The sequence below is a fragment of the Oncorhynchus masou genome, chromosome 22 (genome assembly GCF_036934945.1).
Source record: "Oncorhynchus masou masou isolate Uvic2021 chromosome 22, UVic_Omas_1.1, whole genome shotgun sequence".
Classification (NCBI taxonomy): Eukaryota; Metazoa; Chordata; class Actinopteri; order Salmoniformes; family Salmonidae; genus Oncorhynchus; species Oncorhynchus masou.
This window is the reverse complement of record NC_088233.1, coordinates 48811740-48829490: the sequence shown is the minus strand read 5'-3', so window position 1 is coordinate 48829490 and position 17751 is coordinate 48811740. Positions and strand designations below refer to the sequence as shown.

Sequence of the window (17751 nt, the reverse complement as noted above, 5' to 3'; positions counted from 1 at the left end):
CATACTGTCTGAATCAGCCAATAAGAGTCAGGCACATATGATTTCCTTGTTCACTACCAATCCCCATTCATCCCCTTTATTTAATTTAAATCGCAAAAATGATACTGATAATATTGATCACAGAGTTCAATTAATCTAAATACAGTACAACGAACGTTATTTGTTGTGGGAAAAATATAAAATCACAGATATTAAAATAGTATGTATTATAATGTTCATTGCTTATTCATTATTATTGATACATTGTGTCTTTCTTTCCAAACAAAAATGTTCTGTGTCAGATGATACAATACTTTTTACATGTATTAATCACTACAGTATTTTGAACTAAGAGCCTGACAGAGTTGATTGATTTATGGAGTACTGACAACGTAATAACAGGTGAGAGATTACGTTGTAGAACGATTATACTGTTGTGACGTCACACATAGTTAAATACCATTTCGATTTATGACACATTTGTGTTCTGTTGAAGAGAACATTTCAGTCATGTCAAACTGCTTTGGTGAAATCATGTCAAACTTCTTTCGTTTTGCTTAGCTGAATGATATTCATATAGACAAATGGGGACACAGGTAAGTAATAATTTAGCAATACTGTTTCATGTTGTGAATTTATGGCTATCCAAATTGTCATATGAATGGCATTCTTTAAAAACTTTACTGTAAATTCAGGGTCTAATCACTGACAACAATTGCCGTAATTTGCATGGTCATTTTCCAGGAGCCCCCCTCCATGGATCTTCCCTCCTACAACAGCCATAATGAGAGTGGCAAGTCAACCAATGAGAAGTTCCTTCCCAGAGCAGAGGTGGTCAGGTCCAAACTCATCCAGAGCTTCTACCTGCTGGACCAGTTACAGGAGGAGCAGAGAGGAAGCCCCAAATACTGCACCAATGATGTTTTAGGTAGCCCACAGTAATGACATAGCTTCCTATTTGGTCTGAATGAAACCGGCCTGAGTTGTTTTGAGAATAGAGGTGTTTGTCTGTGAAGAGATTTGTAGAAGTATGTTTACTTCAGATGATTACACACTTTGGTCCTGCTTGGCCTACACTTTACAATACAGAAATACTGTGATTCTATCGTGTGTATTTGTTTTTAAGAAGGCATTGGAAAATAACAAGGATGCTTATATCGTGTCTGTCTGTCTGTCTGTCTGTCTGTCTGTCTGTCTGTCTGTCTGTCTGTCTGTCTGTCTGTCTGTCTGTGTGTGTGTGCGTGTGTGTGTGTGTGTGTGTGTTTGACAGACGAGGAGAACTACACCAGTCTGATGGGGAAGGATACACACCAGCTGGTGCGTTTCGAGATCTCCCCCCAGAGGGGCAGCACCATCACCATGGACCTCCGTCGCCAGGGACGACTGGAGAACCTCCATGCCAACTATCCGCCCTTGAACATGTTTGCCCACTGGATTCTAGAGAGTATCCTTACACCCAGCCATTTCAAAACAAACCCTAAACAAACTACCTATATATATATTTATTTTTTGGGGGGTGGGGGTGTTCTACTGCAGTGATGTAGTAGAGACTCATGTATGTCTTTTTTGTTGTTTGGGCTCAATAGTTTTTCAATGTTTTTCATGATTATTCATAGGAACATTACAAATGAACAAGTGTTGTCTCAGGAAATAGCTTTTGCATATTCCTTTCAAGTGTACTGTTTACTTGACAGAATTCTCCAGGTAAAATATTTATGAATATCATTGTCATCCTCATCATTCTGAACACCATTGTCTTGGAGATACAAGCAGGTAAAAAATATCAAAGTCTCTCATCATATCAAGTCAATGTCAAATAAATCATTAACACTTGCAATGCATTTCATCCACATATTTCCACAGCCGGGGTCTATGAGCATTGACTGGAATTTTCAATATGACATAAGATGTTTCACTACATAGATTGAATGCCTACTATATTTCAAAGTGCACGGTCCAGTTCTGTTAGTGCTCCAGTCCCCCCATAGTTAGCAACAGAGGACATGGAAAGCATGTTATTTCCCGTAGAAATGGTTATGTGGTCAATGTCAGTAACCTAATTTATGATCCTCTAACTCCCCTGTCTAACCATTGTCATTCCAGCGATAACTCTGTCAGCAGATAGCCGTTAGCTCGACCAGTGCTAATAGTTCCAATGTGAATTCAACAAATGGATACTCCCCTTGGTTTTCAAATCAATTAGAGGGCTTGTTGCACATTATAACGTCACGTCAAAGATAGACCTTCTTGATTTCTGGGTGCATGACACACACCCTGATATTCTGTTTCTCACAAAGACCTGGCTCAGGGGTTCGATTATGAATAAGGACATTGGAATTGGGGATTACAACATCTTCAGGTGTGATATCCAGAAAAAAAGAGTGAGGGGTGGCTATACATGTGAAATCAATGCATGTTCTCTAAGTGTCACTATCCACAAAAAGTGTGAGTGTTTGCTTATAGATGTGGCTTTATGCCAAAATACTAACTTGTTTGTAGCAGGGATTTAATGCCCTCCTGCTGCATTGGCGGATGCTGTTGGTACTATTTCTGAGTATTTATAACATTTTATGTCATCTGAATTAGTTATGTTAGAAGATTTGAACCTGGATTGGCTTAACATGGCCTCTGATCATTTGAAGAATATTTGTCTGGGCTATAACCTGACTCAACTAATCTCCCCAAACCTACAGTGATTCATGTAAGAAACCCAGCAAAGTCCTCGCTGATTAACCTCATTTTGACAAATAGCTCCCACAAGACTTATCAAGTAAAGTTTTGCTAATGACATCAGTGATCATTGCACATATTAGAGATACGAAACAAAACACTGTGATCTTCATATAATTATGAAGATGAATTTTAAAAAGTTAACTCCCCATGTATCTCTTCAAGATACTACTGTATGTTTTGGTCCAAGCTTTCCTCTATCGGCTGCATGCCTGACCCTAAACTGGCTCTATAAGTTCTATAACTTTTCATCCATTTTTATACTGTGTCCCTGGCAGACAAACTGACTCGGTAGCTGATTGGCAGTGTTTCAGGCAATTGAGAAATAGATACATTTCCTTAATTGAGAAAGCTAAATCAAGCTACTTTCTAAGTTCTATCTCAGACTCTGCTGGTGAGCCGTAGAATTTTGGGAAGACAGTTAATGCACTGAAACGTGGAAATTCCTCTCCTTCTCCAAATCATGTCAGACTGGCATTACTGAGAAAAATTAGTAAAGCGATGCTTTTATCTCGGCAGGCTTTTTATTTGGAAGAAATGGTGGTTTAACTGACCCTGGTCAGTTAGTCGACTGCTCTTCCCCCTCCCAACTTTATACTGAGATGTGCTTGACACCTTGCTTATGATTAATGTTTTTTTTAAATCCACTGGGGCTGATTTGCTTAATCCTTTCTTACTGCATCTTTCTGCTACCCTGATTGCGGAATCATTAAAATATTTCGTTATCCTGGGTGCTATTACTAGGGTTTGGAAGGTTGCCCATGCGCACCATCACAAAGGTGGCAACCCCTCCGACATTAATAACTATCATCCAATCTCTAAACTATTTTGCCTGGCAATAAAAAATAAAATAAAAATGTAATCAACACTGAGCTTAGATATTTCTTAGCTTCAAAATGTATTTTAAGGTTTGCAAATGATTCATCTTTGCTTTAGCCAACTCATTGACTGTTGTTGGCTGGACAACAAGCAGACCTGGCAACCTGACTATTCTTTCTGCCCAAGAGGTGTTTGACAACATGGACCCCAAGCTGGAGATTGTGAAACTGGTTCTGGAAATGTTGGACTGGAGCATCCTGGCCATCTTCTTCCTGGAGATCGTATTGAAGTGGTTGGACAACTTCTGGAACTTCTGGAAAAGCACCTGGAACATCTTTGATTTTGCTGTCACCATGCTGGTAAGAGTCAAACCAGCAAACAATGTAATAATGTCTTGTCTCCATGTGAATGTACTGTAGATGTGATGTAGATAGATGCACATAAATAAATGCATACCTATATATAGAGGCCAATGCATTATGTAGATATACACATACAGTGCCTTCAGAAAGAATTCAAACCCCTTGACATTTTCCACATGTTGTTGTGTTACAGCCTGAATTTAAAATATATTAAATTGAGATTTTGTGCCTATGCACAATACCCCATCATGTCAAAGTGGAATTATGTTTGTAGACATTTTTACAAATGCATAAAAAATGAAAAGCTGAAATGTCTTGGGTCAATAAGTATTAAAATCCCTTTGCCTTGCAAGCCTAAATAAGTTCAGGAGTAAAAATGTGCTTAACAAGTCACATACTCAATCAATCAAATGCATTTATTAATCCCTTTTTACATCAGCCAAAGTCACAAAGTGCTATACAGATACACAGCCTAAAACCCCAAAAAGCAAGCAATGCAGATGTAGAAGCACGGTGGCTTGGAAAAACTCCCTAGAAAGGCAGGAACCTAGGAAGAAAACTAGAGAGGAACCATGCTCTGAAGGGTGGCCAGTCCTCTTATGGCTGTGCCGGGTGGAGATAACAGTACATGACTAAGATGTTCAAACATTCATAGATGACCAGCAGGGTCACAGTGGTTGTAGAAGGTGCAACAGGTCAGCATCTCAGGAGTAAATGCCATTTGGCTTTTCATAGCTGATCATTCAGAGTTAGAGAGAGCAGGTGCACTAGAGAGAAAGTCAAAAACAGCAGGTCCGGAACAAGGTAGCATGTCCGGTGAACAGGTTAGGGTTCCATAGCCGCAGGCAGGTTGAGACTGAGGCAGCAGCACGACCGAGTGGACTGGGGACAGCAAGGAGTCATCAGGCCAGGTAGTCCTGAGGCATGGTCCTAGGGCTCAGGTCCTCAGAGAGAAGAGAAAGAGAGAGAGAGAGAATTAGAGATTAGAGAGAGCATACTTAAATTCACACACGACACCGGATAAGACAGGAGAAATACTCCAGATATAACAGACTGACCCTAGCCCCCCGACACAAACTATTGCAGCATAATTACTGGAGGCTGAGACTGGAGGGGTCAGGAGACACTGTGGCCCCGTCCAACGATACCCCCGGACAGGGCCAAACAGGCAGGATATAATCCCACCCACTTTGCCAAACCACAGCCCCCACACCACTAGAGGGATATCTTCAAACCACCAACTTACTACCATGAGACAAGGCCAAGTATAGCCCACGAAGATCTCCCTCACGACACGACCCCGAGGAGGCAACCCAGACATGAAGATCACGTCAGAGACTCAACCCACTCAAGTGATGCACTCCTCATAGGGACGGAATTGCACCAGTAAGCCAGTGACAGCAAGGGTGGATCTTCGCTCCAGTGCCTTTCCGTTCACCTTCACACCCCTGGGCCAGACTACACTCAATCATAGGACCTACTGAAGAGATGAGTTTTCAATAAAGACTTAAAGGTCGAGACAGAGTCTGCCTGGCCTGCACCCTACCCTGCTGCCTGTCCTGCACTGTAACCTGCTGCCTGGCCTGCTCTGTACCCTGCTGCCTGGCCTGCACCCTAACCTGCTGCCTGGCCTGCACCCTACCCTGCTGCCTGGCCTGCACCCTACCCTGCTGCCTGGCCTGCACCCTACCCTGCTGCCTGGCCTGCACCCTACCCTGCTGCCTGGCCTGCACCCTACCCTGCTGCCTGGCCTGCACCCTGCCCTGCTGCCTGGCCTGCACCGTACCCTGCTGCCTGGCCTGCACCCTATCCTGCTGCCTGGCCTGCACCCTATCCCGCTGCCTGGCCTGCACCGTATCCTTCTGCCTGGCCTGCACCATATCCTTCTGCCTGGCCTGCACCGTATCCTTCTGCCTGGCCTGCACCCTATCCTGCTGCCTGGCCTGCACCGTATCCTTCTGCCTGGCCTGCACCCTATCCTGCTGCCTGGCCTGCACCCTATCCTGCTGCCTGGCCTGCACCATATCTCATTGTGGAGCCAGAGGAGTTAGAAACCATACTAAGTCGCATGGACTCACTGTGTGTAATAGTGTTTAACATGATGTTGGAATGAACACCTCATCTCTGTACCTCACACATATAACGATCTGTAAGGTCCCTCAGTCGAGCAGTGAATTCACAGATTCAACCACAAACATCAGGAAGGTTTTCCAAGGACGAATCAAAGATCAGGAAGGTTTTCCAATGCTTCGCAAAGAAGGGGACCTATTGGTTAAAATAAAGATAGCAGACGTTGCATATCGTTTTGAACATGTTGAAGTTATGGTTTATCAATACACCCAGTAAGTACAAAGATACAAGCGTCCTTCCGAACTCAGTTGCCAGAGATGAAGGAAACAGCTCTGGGATTTCACCATGAGACCAATGTTGACTTTAAAACAGTAACAGAGTTTAATGACTGTGATAGGAGAAAACTGAGGATGGATCAACAACATTATAGTTAATCCACAATACTAACCTTAATGACAAAGTGAAAAGAAGGAAGCCTGTACAGAATACAAATATTCAGAAACATCCTGTTTGCCACAAGGCACTAAAGTAATACTGCAAAAATTGTGGCAAAGCAATTAACTTTTTGTCCTGAATACAAAGCGTTATGTTTGGGGCAAATCCAATATAACACATTACTGTGTACCACTCTCCATATTTTCTGCATCATGTTATGGGTACACTTGTAATCGTTAAGGACTGGGGAGTTTTTCAGAATAAAAAATAAAGCTGAATGGAGCTAAGCACAGGCAAAAGCCTAGAGGAACACCTGGTTCAGTCTGCTTTCCACCAGACACGGGGAGATTAATTAATGTTTCAACAAACCAATAACCTAAAGCACAAGGCCAAATCTACACTGGAGTTGCAGTGAAAGTTCCTGCATGGCCAAGTTACAGTTTTGACTTAAAATTGTCTTGAAAATCTATGGCAAGACTTGAAAATGGCTGTCTAGCAATGATCAACAACCAACTTGACTTGCTTGTATAATTTTATATTGTACAATCCAGGGTTGCAAAGCTTTTAGAGACTTACCCAGAAAGACTAATTGCTGCTAAAGGCGATTCTATGTATTGACTCAGGGGTGTGGATACTTATGTAAATTATATATTTCTGTATTTCATTCTAGATAAATGTGCAACAAGTTCTAAAAACGTGTTTTCATTTTGTCATGATGGGGTATTTTGTGTAGATAGGTGAGAGAAAAAATTTGATATTTAATCAATTTTGAATTCAGGTTTTAACACAACAAATGGAATCTGTGAATGGATGTGAATACTTTCTGAAGGCACTGTACATACAAGTCCAAATCCCAGTTACAGTACTCAGGTTACCTCTCTCCTCCCCCAGTCTGTTATACCAGAGATCGTGAAGGTCTTCAAAGGGGTGCACACTGACGACCTGGAGATTGTGGCACTCCTAAAGAAGTTCCGTATCCTCCGCTCCCTGAAAATTATCTCCAAATTCAGGCAGATCCGCCTTATCGTGTTGGCCATCTCCAAAGCTTTCAAGGTAGGGAACCAACCATAGAAATACAGTATAATTGTTTATTCTATGTCTATGGATCCAACAGTTTTACATTCCCACTGCATTGGTGTCAGCATTTATTGTGCAGAGACTGAGTGATACAGACTTTGGGAGTAGGACAAACATGAATGACACATTTTGCAAAGGTGCGTGTGCACGAAAAGGACTCAACCTTGCGCGCCAGTTTTCTCGCAAAGGTTGGCATTGATCAATTGGAACGTGACAGGAAAGCGTGACTATCTCCACGTACAGCTCAGTTTATGCATTCGCTCAACTTCTAGTGGTTGATCAATTGTATTGCAAGCAAATATTGTTATTTTGTGGGAAATGTGAGGCACAGGAAATATAAAAAATAGTAGACTAATAAAAACATTAAAAGGTAGGCCTAATGATAAAACATGCATTTGCTGTAAGTATATCGCATAGCAGCAATTAGCCTAATATGTTTCTTTTACTTGTATTATATAGGCCCTAAATCATAATCGTATTGCAGGGCATCTCTCCTTTCTGACATGACTGGTTTATTTCCTCTACACAACAAATGACGCTAACATTTATCCATCTCTCAATCAATAGCCTGAGTATGCTCGAAAGTAATTAGTAGCCTACTTAAAATAATTGTGTGATAAGAGAGCGACATCATGGCCTGTAATCTCAGAGTTTATCCCAAGGCTGGATATTATACCAAGGCTGTATAATTTATTTTGAAATGGTTCAAAACGGCAATCAATCCTCCAGAATTCGCGGCCAGTATTTGGCACTCGCTATAGATGGCATGCATTTTTGGTTTGAAAAAGTCACTGCAAAGGATTTAAACACTCTGCTCATGGCCCAGTTCCAGCATGTCCAAACTGTACAGCAAATGAGAGCGTTTTTGTCAACACAAAAGGTGAATGGATGACGTTTCAGGCGGGCATGTGTCTGATTTATCAATGAAAACATGCGTATATGTTGTGTGTGACAGTTTGATGAATCCCAATCATTTGTTGTGCACTTAAATCCTAGAATCTCCTTGTACACCAGATTTAGTGAGACATTTACACTGGTTTGTAAATGAGGCCCCAGCCAGGTAACATGGTCAACTTCTAGCCATACTATTATCACATATGACTGCCAAGCACTTCTGGATATCAGATTGACAGTTACTAACCTCGATTTCAACTTAAAATATGACTTCAACTCAGACTCAGTTGTTCCACTGCTCATACTGGACCATATTTCTTTGTTCCATGGGCTACCAAAACGCCGCGGGCGTAAACGCGGGAGACGAGGTGGAGTCCTGGTGAAATTGAGGCAAAGAGAAAACTGAAAGGCGTTCCGGTCTGTTCTATTGGCAAATTTCTAGGCACTCGAGAATAAGATGGATGAGCTTCGTTCCAGAGTCTCCTATTATAGAGACTTGAAGAAGCTGCAATATTATATGTTTTACTGAAATATCACATTTACTTAATTATTCAGACCCTTTATTCAGTACTTTGTTGAAGCACCTTTTGGCAGTGATTACAATCTTCTTGGGTATGACGCTACAAGTGTGGCACTGTATTTGGGGAGTTTCTCCCATTCTTCTCTGCAGATCCTCTCAAGCTCTGTCAGATTGGATGGGGAGCGTCACTGCTCAGCTATTTACAGGGATGTTCGATCTGGTTCAAGTCTGGGCTCTGGCTGGGACACTCAATGACTTTCAGAGAATTGTCCCTAAAGCCACTTCTGCGTTGTCTTGGCTGTGTGCTTAGGTCGTTGTCCTGTTGGAAGGTGAACATTCGCCCCAGTCTGAGGTCCTGAGTGCTCTGGAGCAGGTTTTCATCAAAGATATCGCTGTACTTTGCTCCATTCAACTTTCCCTCGATCCTGACTAGTCTCCCAGTCCCTGCCACTAAAAAACATCCCCCACCGTAGGGATGGTACCAGGTTTCCTCCAGACGTGACGCTAGGCATTCAGGCCAAAGAGTTCAATCTTGGTTTCACCAGACCAGAGAATCTTGTTTCTCATGGTCTGAGAGTTCTTCAAGTACCTTTTGGAAAACTCCAAGCGGGCTGTCATGTCCCTTTTACTGAGGAGTGGCTTCTGTCTGGCCACTCTGCCAAAAATGCCTCATTGGTGGAATGCTGTAGAGATGGTTGTCCTTCTGAAAGGTTCTCCCATCTCCACAGAGGAACTCTAGAGCTCTGTCAGAGTGACCATCGCGTTCTTGGTCACCTCCCTGACCAAGGCCGCTCTCCCCCGATTGCTCAGTTTGACCAGCCGGCCAGCTCTAGGAAGAGTCTTGGTGGTTCCAAACTTCTTTCATTGAAGAATGATGCAGGCCACTGTGCCCTTGGGGATCTTCAATGCTACAGAAATGTTTTGGTACCCTTCCCCAGAGATTTGCCTCGACACAATCCCATGTCTTGGAGCTCTACGTACAATTCCATCGACCTCATGGCTTGGTTTTTGCTCTGACGTGCAACTGTGGGACCTTAAATGGACAGGTGTGTGCCTTTCCAAATTAATTGATGACAGGTGGACTCCAATCAAGTAGTAGAAACATCTTAAGGATGATCAATGGAAACAGGATGCACCTGAGCTCAATTGAGTCTCATAGCAAAGGGTCTAAATACTTATTTTAAAAAGGTATCCGTTTTTTATATGTAATACATTTGCAAAGAAAATCTAAAAAACTATTTTTGCTTTGTCTTTATGGGGTATTGTGTGTAGATTGATGAGCAATAAAATTAATGTAATCAATTTTAGAATAAGGATGTAACATAACAAAATGTGGGAAAAGTCAAGGGGTTTGAATACTTTCTGAATGCACTGCACATACCATATACACACTCTATAACTAGTACACTGAAAGTCGGGAAGCAAGTTCATGAAGTGAGTGTTTCAATAAATAAACACAACTAAATAGACAGACAGACAGACAGGACAGGACAGGACAGGACAGGACAGGACAGGACAGGACAGGACAGGACAGGACAGGACAGGACAGGACAGGACAGGACAGGACATGACACTGGAACAGAAACATTAATGCCTCTGGGGAAGGAACCAAACGGAGTGACATATATAGGGAAGGTAATCAGGGAAGTGATGGAGTCCAGGTGAGTCTGATGACGCGCAGGTGCACGTAATGATGGTGACAGGTGTGCGCCATAACGAGCAGCCTGGTGACCTCAAGGCTGGAGAGGGAGCACACACTACACTGTCTCTCCCACACATTCACTACACACAGATACCGACACAACACAAACATACATGCATACTCACACACTCTTTATTTTACTCATATTATTATCTATCCGGATGCCTAGTCGCTTTACCCTGCCTTTATGTACATACACTATATGTATTTCATTCACACTCGTTGCTAACAGGAGTATAAAATCGAGCACACAACCATGCAATTTCCATAGACAATCATTGGCAGTAGAATGGCCTCACTGAAAAGCTCAGTGACTTTAAACGTGGCACCATCATAGGATGCCACCTTTCCAACAAGTCAGTTCGTCAAATTTCTTCCCTGCCAGAGCTGTCCCGGTTAACTGTAAGTGCTGTTAATGTGAAGTGGAAACGTCCAGGAGCAACAACAGCTCAGCAGCAAAGTGGTAGGCCACACAAGCTCACAGAACAGAACCCCCGAGTGCTGAAACACGTAACGCGTAAAACTTGTCTGTCCTCGGTTGCAACACTCACTACCAAGATCCAAACTGCCTCTGGAAGCAATGTCAGCACAAGAACTGTTTGTCGGGAGCTTCATGATATGGGTTTCCATGGCCGAGTAGCTCAATGCCAAGCGTCGGCTGGAGTGGCATAAAGCTTGCCGCCATTGGACTCTGGAGCAGTGGAAATGCGTTCTGTGGAGTGATTAATCACGCTTCACCATCTGGCAGTCCGACAGACGAATCTGTGTTTGGCAGATGCCAGGAGAACGCTACCTGCCCCAATGCATAGTGCCAATTATACAGTTTGGTGGTGGTGGAGTAATAGTCTGGGGCTGTTTTTCATGGTTCGGGCCAGGCCCCTTAGTTCCACTGAAGGGAATCTTAACACTACAGTATACAATAACGTTCTAGACAATTCTGTACTCCCAACTTTGTGGTAACAGTTTGGGGGGAAGGCCCCTTCCTGTTTCAGCGTGACAATGCCCTGTATACGAAGCAAGGTCCATACAGAAATGGTTTGTCGAGATCGGTGGGGAACATCAAACACCTTTGGGAAGAATTAGAGCACCGACTGCGAGCCAGGCCTAATCGCTCAATATCCGTGCCCGACCTCACTAATGCTCTTGTGGCTGAATGGAAGCAAGTCCCTGCAACAATGTTCCAACATCTAGTGGAAAGCCTTCCCAGAATAGTGGAGGCTGTTATAGCAGCAAAGGGGGGGACCAACTCCATATTAATGCCCATGATTTTGGAATGAGATGTTTGACGAGCAGATGTCCACATACTTCTGGTCATGCAGTGTATTTACCTAATACATCATACTTCTGCACATTAATCTGGTACTGGTACTCCCTGTATATAGCGCCATTCTTGTGTATTTTATTTTGTATTATTATTTTTTAAAGTTCGTAAGCAAGCATTTCACTGTAAAGTCTATACCAGTTGTATTCGGCGAATGTAATACATATGATTTGATTAGTCCTACCTGTATACATATGTGGTCCTTTTGTGACCTCATGGAACATAGAAATGGTCCCACTGTTATGAAGAGCCTCTATTCTATTCTATTCTATTCTATTCTACTGAAGGATGACAAACTACCTCTGTGTTTACAGGCTATGACCTTCATATTCTTACTGCTGCTGGTGTTTGCTTATATCTTCGCTGTGGTTGGAGTCATCCTGTTCGAGAGTTACACTCGCTCCAACATCGAGGGCCTGGTCTACAATATGAACTTTAAGTGTGTGACATTTGCTCTTACTATGAAAGCTTGGTTTCTTTGGAAGTATTTAACAGTAGTATTTCTCTCATTCCCAGTTATGATAAGATAATATTGATGTGAACAGTGGTCATTGAGAAACATCACATTTTCCTAAATCTCACACATTTTAAGAGGGCTTCAAGAGTAGAATGCAAACACTTGATATTACACTACAGATAAGGTTAGAGTCCAACCAGTCAGAATCCATTTCCGTTCAGGTACTAAACCTACAGCCATGTTACATCTTTGAAGATTTTTGACACGTTTTCATGAACCTTCATCACCTCCCAGAGATATCTACAACTCCTTCATCACCCTCTTCATCCTCTTCACCATGGATCACTGGTATGCTCTGCTCGCCGACACCCGCAAAGTTCCAGAACTGGACAAAGCCATATGTGGCTTATACATCATCCTCTGGCTCCTCATAGGCTCCTTCGTATTCCGCAATATCTTTGTGGGTATTATGGGTAGGTACTTCCCCGTAATGCTTTGATAAAGCGCATCCATTTAGCAATTTCATTTTCTTTTTTTCATATTCTCAGACTTGACTGTTTGTGGGTCTTTATCTTTTATCTAGATATTTCACATTTAAAATGGAAATTAAAAAAGTTCTCTGACTTTGAAGGCCAGCTGGACATAAAACGGTTTTATGTCATACTGTTCCAATGTCCATACTACTTGCATAAATACTACTGGGCATGCAGTCTTAGTGGTATGCTAATGTGATAATGTTCAGACTTTTTTACCTAATTGTCTGTTTCCTTTTTGTCCGTCCAGTGAATAACTTCCAGGCCATCCGGAGTGACCTCTCTAAAGAGGTACAGCAGATTGAGATCCAGGCCAAAGCGGATCTCTTTAAAGCTGAGATCATAAACAGGTGAGTGTGGAGATGTTCTATTGGATTCTTCAGACTGGTGTGATTGGCGAATAAGATGTAGCGTTACAGTAAAGAAATGAAACAGTGTTATCTTTTTCAAGATAGAATGTCTTTGATGTTCACCATTACTTTCTGGGCTAATATGTGAGAAACTAACCAATATATTATCTTTGTTTAGATAAAATATGTTGTCATTGAAATGTCTTTTGACAAATACCGTGAAAAATTTATGTTTTTCTTTTCTTTTTGTAGGAGGATAAGTCATTCGAAATTTGCCGGGTAAAGCAGTTTCTTATAACCTTTAATGTACGTCTCGTCCCTGTCATATCGTAAAATGTATAAAACAATTTGATGTCAACACAATTTAATTAGTTTCATTTAAATTCACAACTGAAAAAAGTTAAGGTTAGGTCTAATATATTCAAATATACATTTAGGCTGAGCAAAGTGACAGAGGATGGTGAAGAGTCATTTTCCACTGAGGATCTACTACAGTTTACAAGATCTAATATTCCAGAAAAAGGTGGGTGTCACGGCTGTTGAAAGATGCGGACCAAGGTGCAGCGTACATATTACTTTATTAAAGAATGACGCCAAAAAAACAACAACAAAAAAACATACAAAACAAACCGTGCCGCGAAAGGCAATAGTGCCCGCAAACAAAGACAACTTGCCACAAACACAGGTGGGGAAAAAGTGTACCTAAGTATGGTTCCCAATCAGAGACAACGATAGACAGCTGTCTCTGATTGAGAACCATACCTGGCCAAAACATAGAAATAGAAAATCATAGAAACATAAAACATAGAGTGCCCACCCCAACTCACGCCCTGACCAAACCAAAATAGAGACATAAAAAGGATCTCTAAGGTCAGGGCGTGACAGTGGGTTCTTTTCAAACCTAACCACCATTGGGACACCGTAATAAACTCATCATACTTTGAATAGGGACCATTTCTTTGCGATCCTACAATGAGACAAAAGAGCAATTTATTTTGTCACAGAACAAAGAACATTCTAAGAACCCTACGTGTCTTAGAGCTGAGAGGTTAGAGGTTGTCCTATGGTTATTTTGCATACAATCTCCCCACAGCGTTTTGTGAATGGTGTAGGATAGTTGTTTGGCTTTGGAACATCCTCAGCACATTTAAGGAACTTGACAAAAAAAAAACTTTATTTCATTACTTGAACAGAACGATTCCTAAAAGTTAACACATGGTTACATTTAATTACATTTTGATAATATTTGAAGAACGTTCTCTAAATGGTTTGACATGGGAATGTTTTCAAATTGTTCAGACAATGTTAAGAAACAACGGTCTTCGGTGGGAATTTCAGTACTTCAGCATAACGTTTCTTACAGGTTTCCTCGGTGGTTCTATTTAAAGTCATGTTCTTAAATTGTTCGGAGAACTTTAAGAAACAACTATCTTTTGTGGGAATTTCAGTACTGTAACGGTTTTCTTGAGGTGAAGGAGAGGCGGACCAAAACGCAGCATGGTGGTTATTCATGGTACTTTAATAAAGACACTATACATGAATAAACTAACAAAAACAATAAACGTGAGAAAACCCAAACAGCCTATCTGGTGAAAACAGAGACAGGAACAATCACCCACAAACCCACAGTGAAACCCAGGCTACCTAAGTATGACTCTCAATCAGAGACAACTAATGACACCTGTCTCTGATTGAGAACCATACTAGGCCAAAACATAGAAATACCCAAATCATAGAAAAACAAACATAGACTGCCCACCCCAACTCACGCCCTGACCATACTACATAATGACAAAACAAAGGAAATAAAGGTCAGAACGTGACAGTACCCCCCCAAAGGTGCGGACTCCGGCCGCAAAACCTTAACCTAGGGGAGAGGAGGGGAGGGTCTGGGTGGGCGTCTGTCCGCGGTGGCGGCTCTGGCGCAGGACGCGGACCCCAATTCACCAACGTCTTAGTCCGCATTCTTGTCCGCTTCCGTGGCCTCCTAACCACGGTGAACCTACTAAATGACCCCACTGGACTGAGGGGCAGCTCGGGACAGAGAGGCGGAAGCTCGGGACAGAAGCTCTGGACAGAGGGGCGGAAGCTCTGGGCAGAGGGGCTCTGGCGCCTCTGGGCTGAGGGGCTCTGGCGGCCCCTGGCTGACTGGGGGCTCTGGCGGCCCCTGGCTGACTGGCGGCACTGGTGGCCCCTGGCTGACTGGCGGCACTGGCGGCTCCTGGCTGACTGGCGGCACTGGCGGCCCCTGGCAGACTGGCGGCACTGGCGGCCCCTGGCTGACTGGCGGCACTGGCACAAGTTCCCATGTGGTTCTATTTAACGCAATATTTTGACTACATTCTGGGAACATTCTCAAAAACGGTGTAACTTAAGCAATTTTCTCAGAACTTTCCGAGAATGTATGGTTCTCTTTTATGTCCGTTCTTGGTAATATTCTGGGAATGTTGTAAAAAAAAATGGAATTCTAAATGTTACGAAAAACATTACCATCAATAAGCTCTAAATTCTGTTCTCAGAACATGAAGAAAACTTTCCAGAAAAAACACAGAAACTTAAGTAACTTTCAGAGAACGCTCTAAGAATGTTATTTACATATACATTACATTCTCAGCATCAACAAAACGTTCTAATCCTCCAGCTTGTTAAGTGTGTGCAAGATCACACCGACTGTGATTGTTGGCAAACATTCACTAATAACTTAACAAAACTTTCATAACATTTAGAGAATGTTCTCAGAATGTTATTTAATTACCTTCAAATAAACTATAATTTCCATTCTCAGAGAGTTAATAAAACCTCCCAGAAACTCGAGTGAAATGTTCTCAGAATCTCCCTGCAACCAAAAAAATAAATGTTCCCATAACAGTCTGGAATATTTGATTTTGTTCTAAGAATTTTTTTTTTTTTAAACGTTCAGTTTTACCCTTCAGGAAACTTAGGGCTCTGTTCCTGGAAACCAATCTGAAACCAAAAACACACATTCCCACAACTTCCAAGGAACCAAATTTGTGTCAAAATGTTGGTGATACCCAATAAATGAACTGGTTTCCTCGTATTACCCCTCTCTGTTAGACTGGGAGTCGTACGTGGAGGAGAATATGAAGGTGATGCAGGAGCAGGAGGAGGACGAGAAGGTCACCTGGCCCCGGGATTCCCTTTTCAGGTACTTTGAGCTGCTGGAGGTTCTCCAGCACAACCTGGACGAGAGGAAGAGGCTGCAGAACTTAGCAGGTAAGGAATCACACGGAGGAGGAGCAGGAGGAGTAGTAGTAGTAGTAGTAGTAGTCGTCGTCCCCTCCAGGACTGTATTTAGATGGCGAAGAGACTAAAAGGTTTTGCAAGGGGGTGGGGGCCCCCCAACCAAATCTTTCATAGGGCCCCTAAAAGGCTAGAGGTGGCACTGAGTGCTGATGAAGGAGATTGTGGTGGATTAATTTCTGATTTACCAAATAAGGAGAGAGAGAGACAAACTTCACACACCAGTCAGAGTTATACTTAAACTACATCTTTAATAATAATTAAGCTTTGTAATAGCATTTGACTTTCAACAATTCACTATTTCTAATGAACCATTGAGAGTGGCTACAGAAAATTACAAAGATCTTTTATAGCCAAGATACACCCCTCTCAACCTACATGATGAACCACAGATCTTAGGAACTCTTCACAAAGTGACTTTATAATTGACAAAGGAGTATCCCTTAGCCAGATAACATTCACTATAAATTATCGCTCAGTTTGGTCCATACGACAAGGTTCTAATCTCATTCCTGGAACTTCATAGTACAAAAACACCAACTCATCCAATGGCATATATCAATTGTCAACTCTAGATACTCCCATTTGACCTTGAGTCAAAAATGTTTTCTCTCTCTCTGTCTCTCTCGCTCTGTCCCTCTCCCTACTCTCTCTGTCTTCTCTGACACAGTTCAGGCGTTGCTAAACCTGCACGACTCATAGGACCCCACATCGACATCTATTCAGAAGAGCCACCATATTTTGAAGAAAATAAAACATGTTTTTTTTTCTTCCCAGTATTGTCAGTGTCCATGTTCAATTAGTCATCTAGTTCACCCTTGAGAACTAAAGCTGATGTGGAGGGTAGAGAGAGCCAACGATAGCCTGGTTAAACCATACTGAATGCTGCGCACACCGTTGTTTTACTTCACCTCAGTTTGGATGCCAGGCTAAGGCAATGAGGTCAAATATATTTATTCCTAGTAGTAGTCAACTTGAATGGTCTCACAGTTCCACCCAATATGTAATAGGGGGCACTCTTACACAGTGTCACTGAGCTCCCTGGGAGGTCATGGACCGTGTCCACCACAGTTCTCCTTAAGATTATTCCCTGCCATCTTAGATTGACATGTGACATCCTAGACAGATCAAGGTTACATTGGTACTGTCCTATGCAATAGCTGGTGGACAATAACATTGGGGTTTTATTTAAATAAAAGAAGGCTACATTAAGTTCTCAGCGCAGAGGCTACTCTTAAAGT

The 17751-nt window shown here is 42.4% G+C and overlaps 1 protein-coding gene across 1 annotated transcript; it reads left to right on the top strand.

The window, feature by feature from the left end:
• The first annotated feature begins 331 nt into the window (after positions 1-331).
• Positions 332-17244, top strand: LOC135508751 (cation channel sperm-associated protein 2-like). Its single transcript, XM_064928979.1, has 14 exons — positions 332-381; positions 541-575; positions 724-907; positions 1250-1423; positions 1684-1752; positions 3715-3887; positions 7287-7448; positions 12224-12348; positions 12661-12839; positions 13150-13249; positions 13502-13528; positions 13687-13772; positions 16325-16483; positions 17181-17244. The coding sequence occupies exons 2-14, from the start codon at positions 564-566 to the stop codon at positions 17210-17212; spliced, it is 1482 nt and encodes a 493-aa protein (XP_064785051.1). The 5' UTR covers positions 332-381; positions 541-563; the 3' UTR covers positions 17213-17244.
• Positions 17245-17751: the final 507 nt, after the last annotated feature.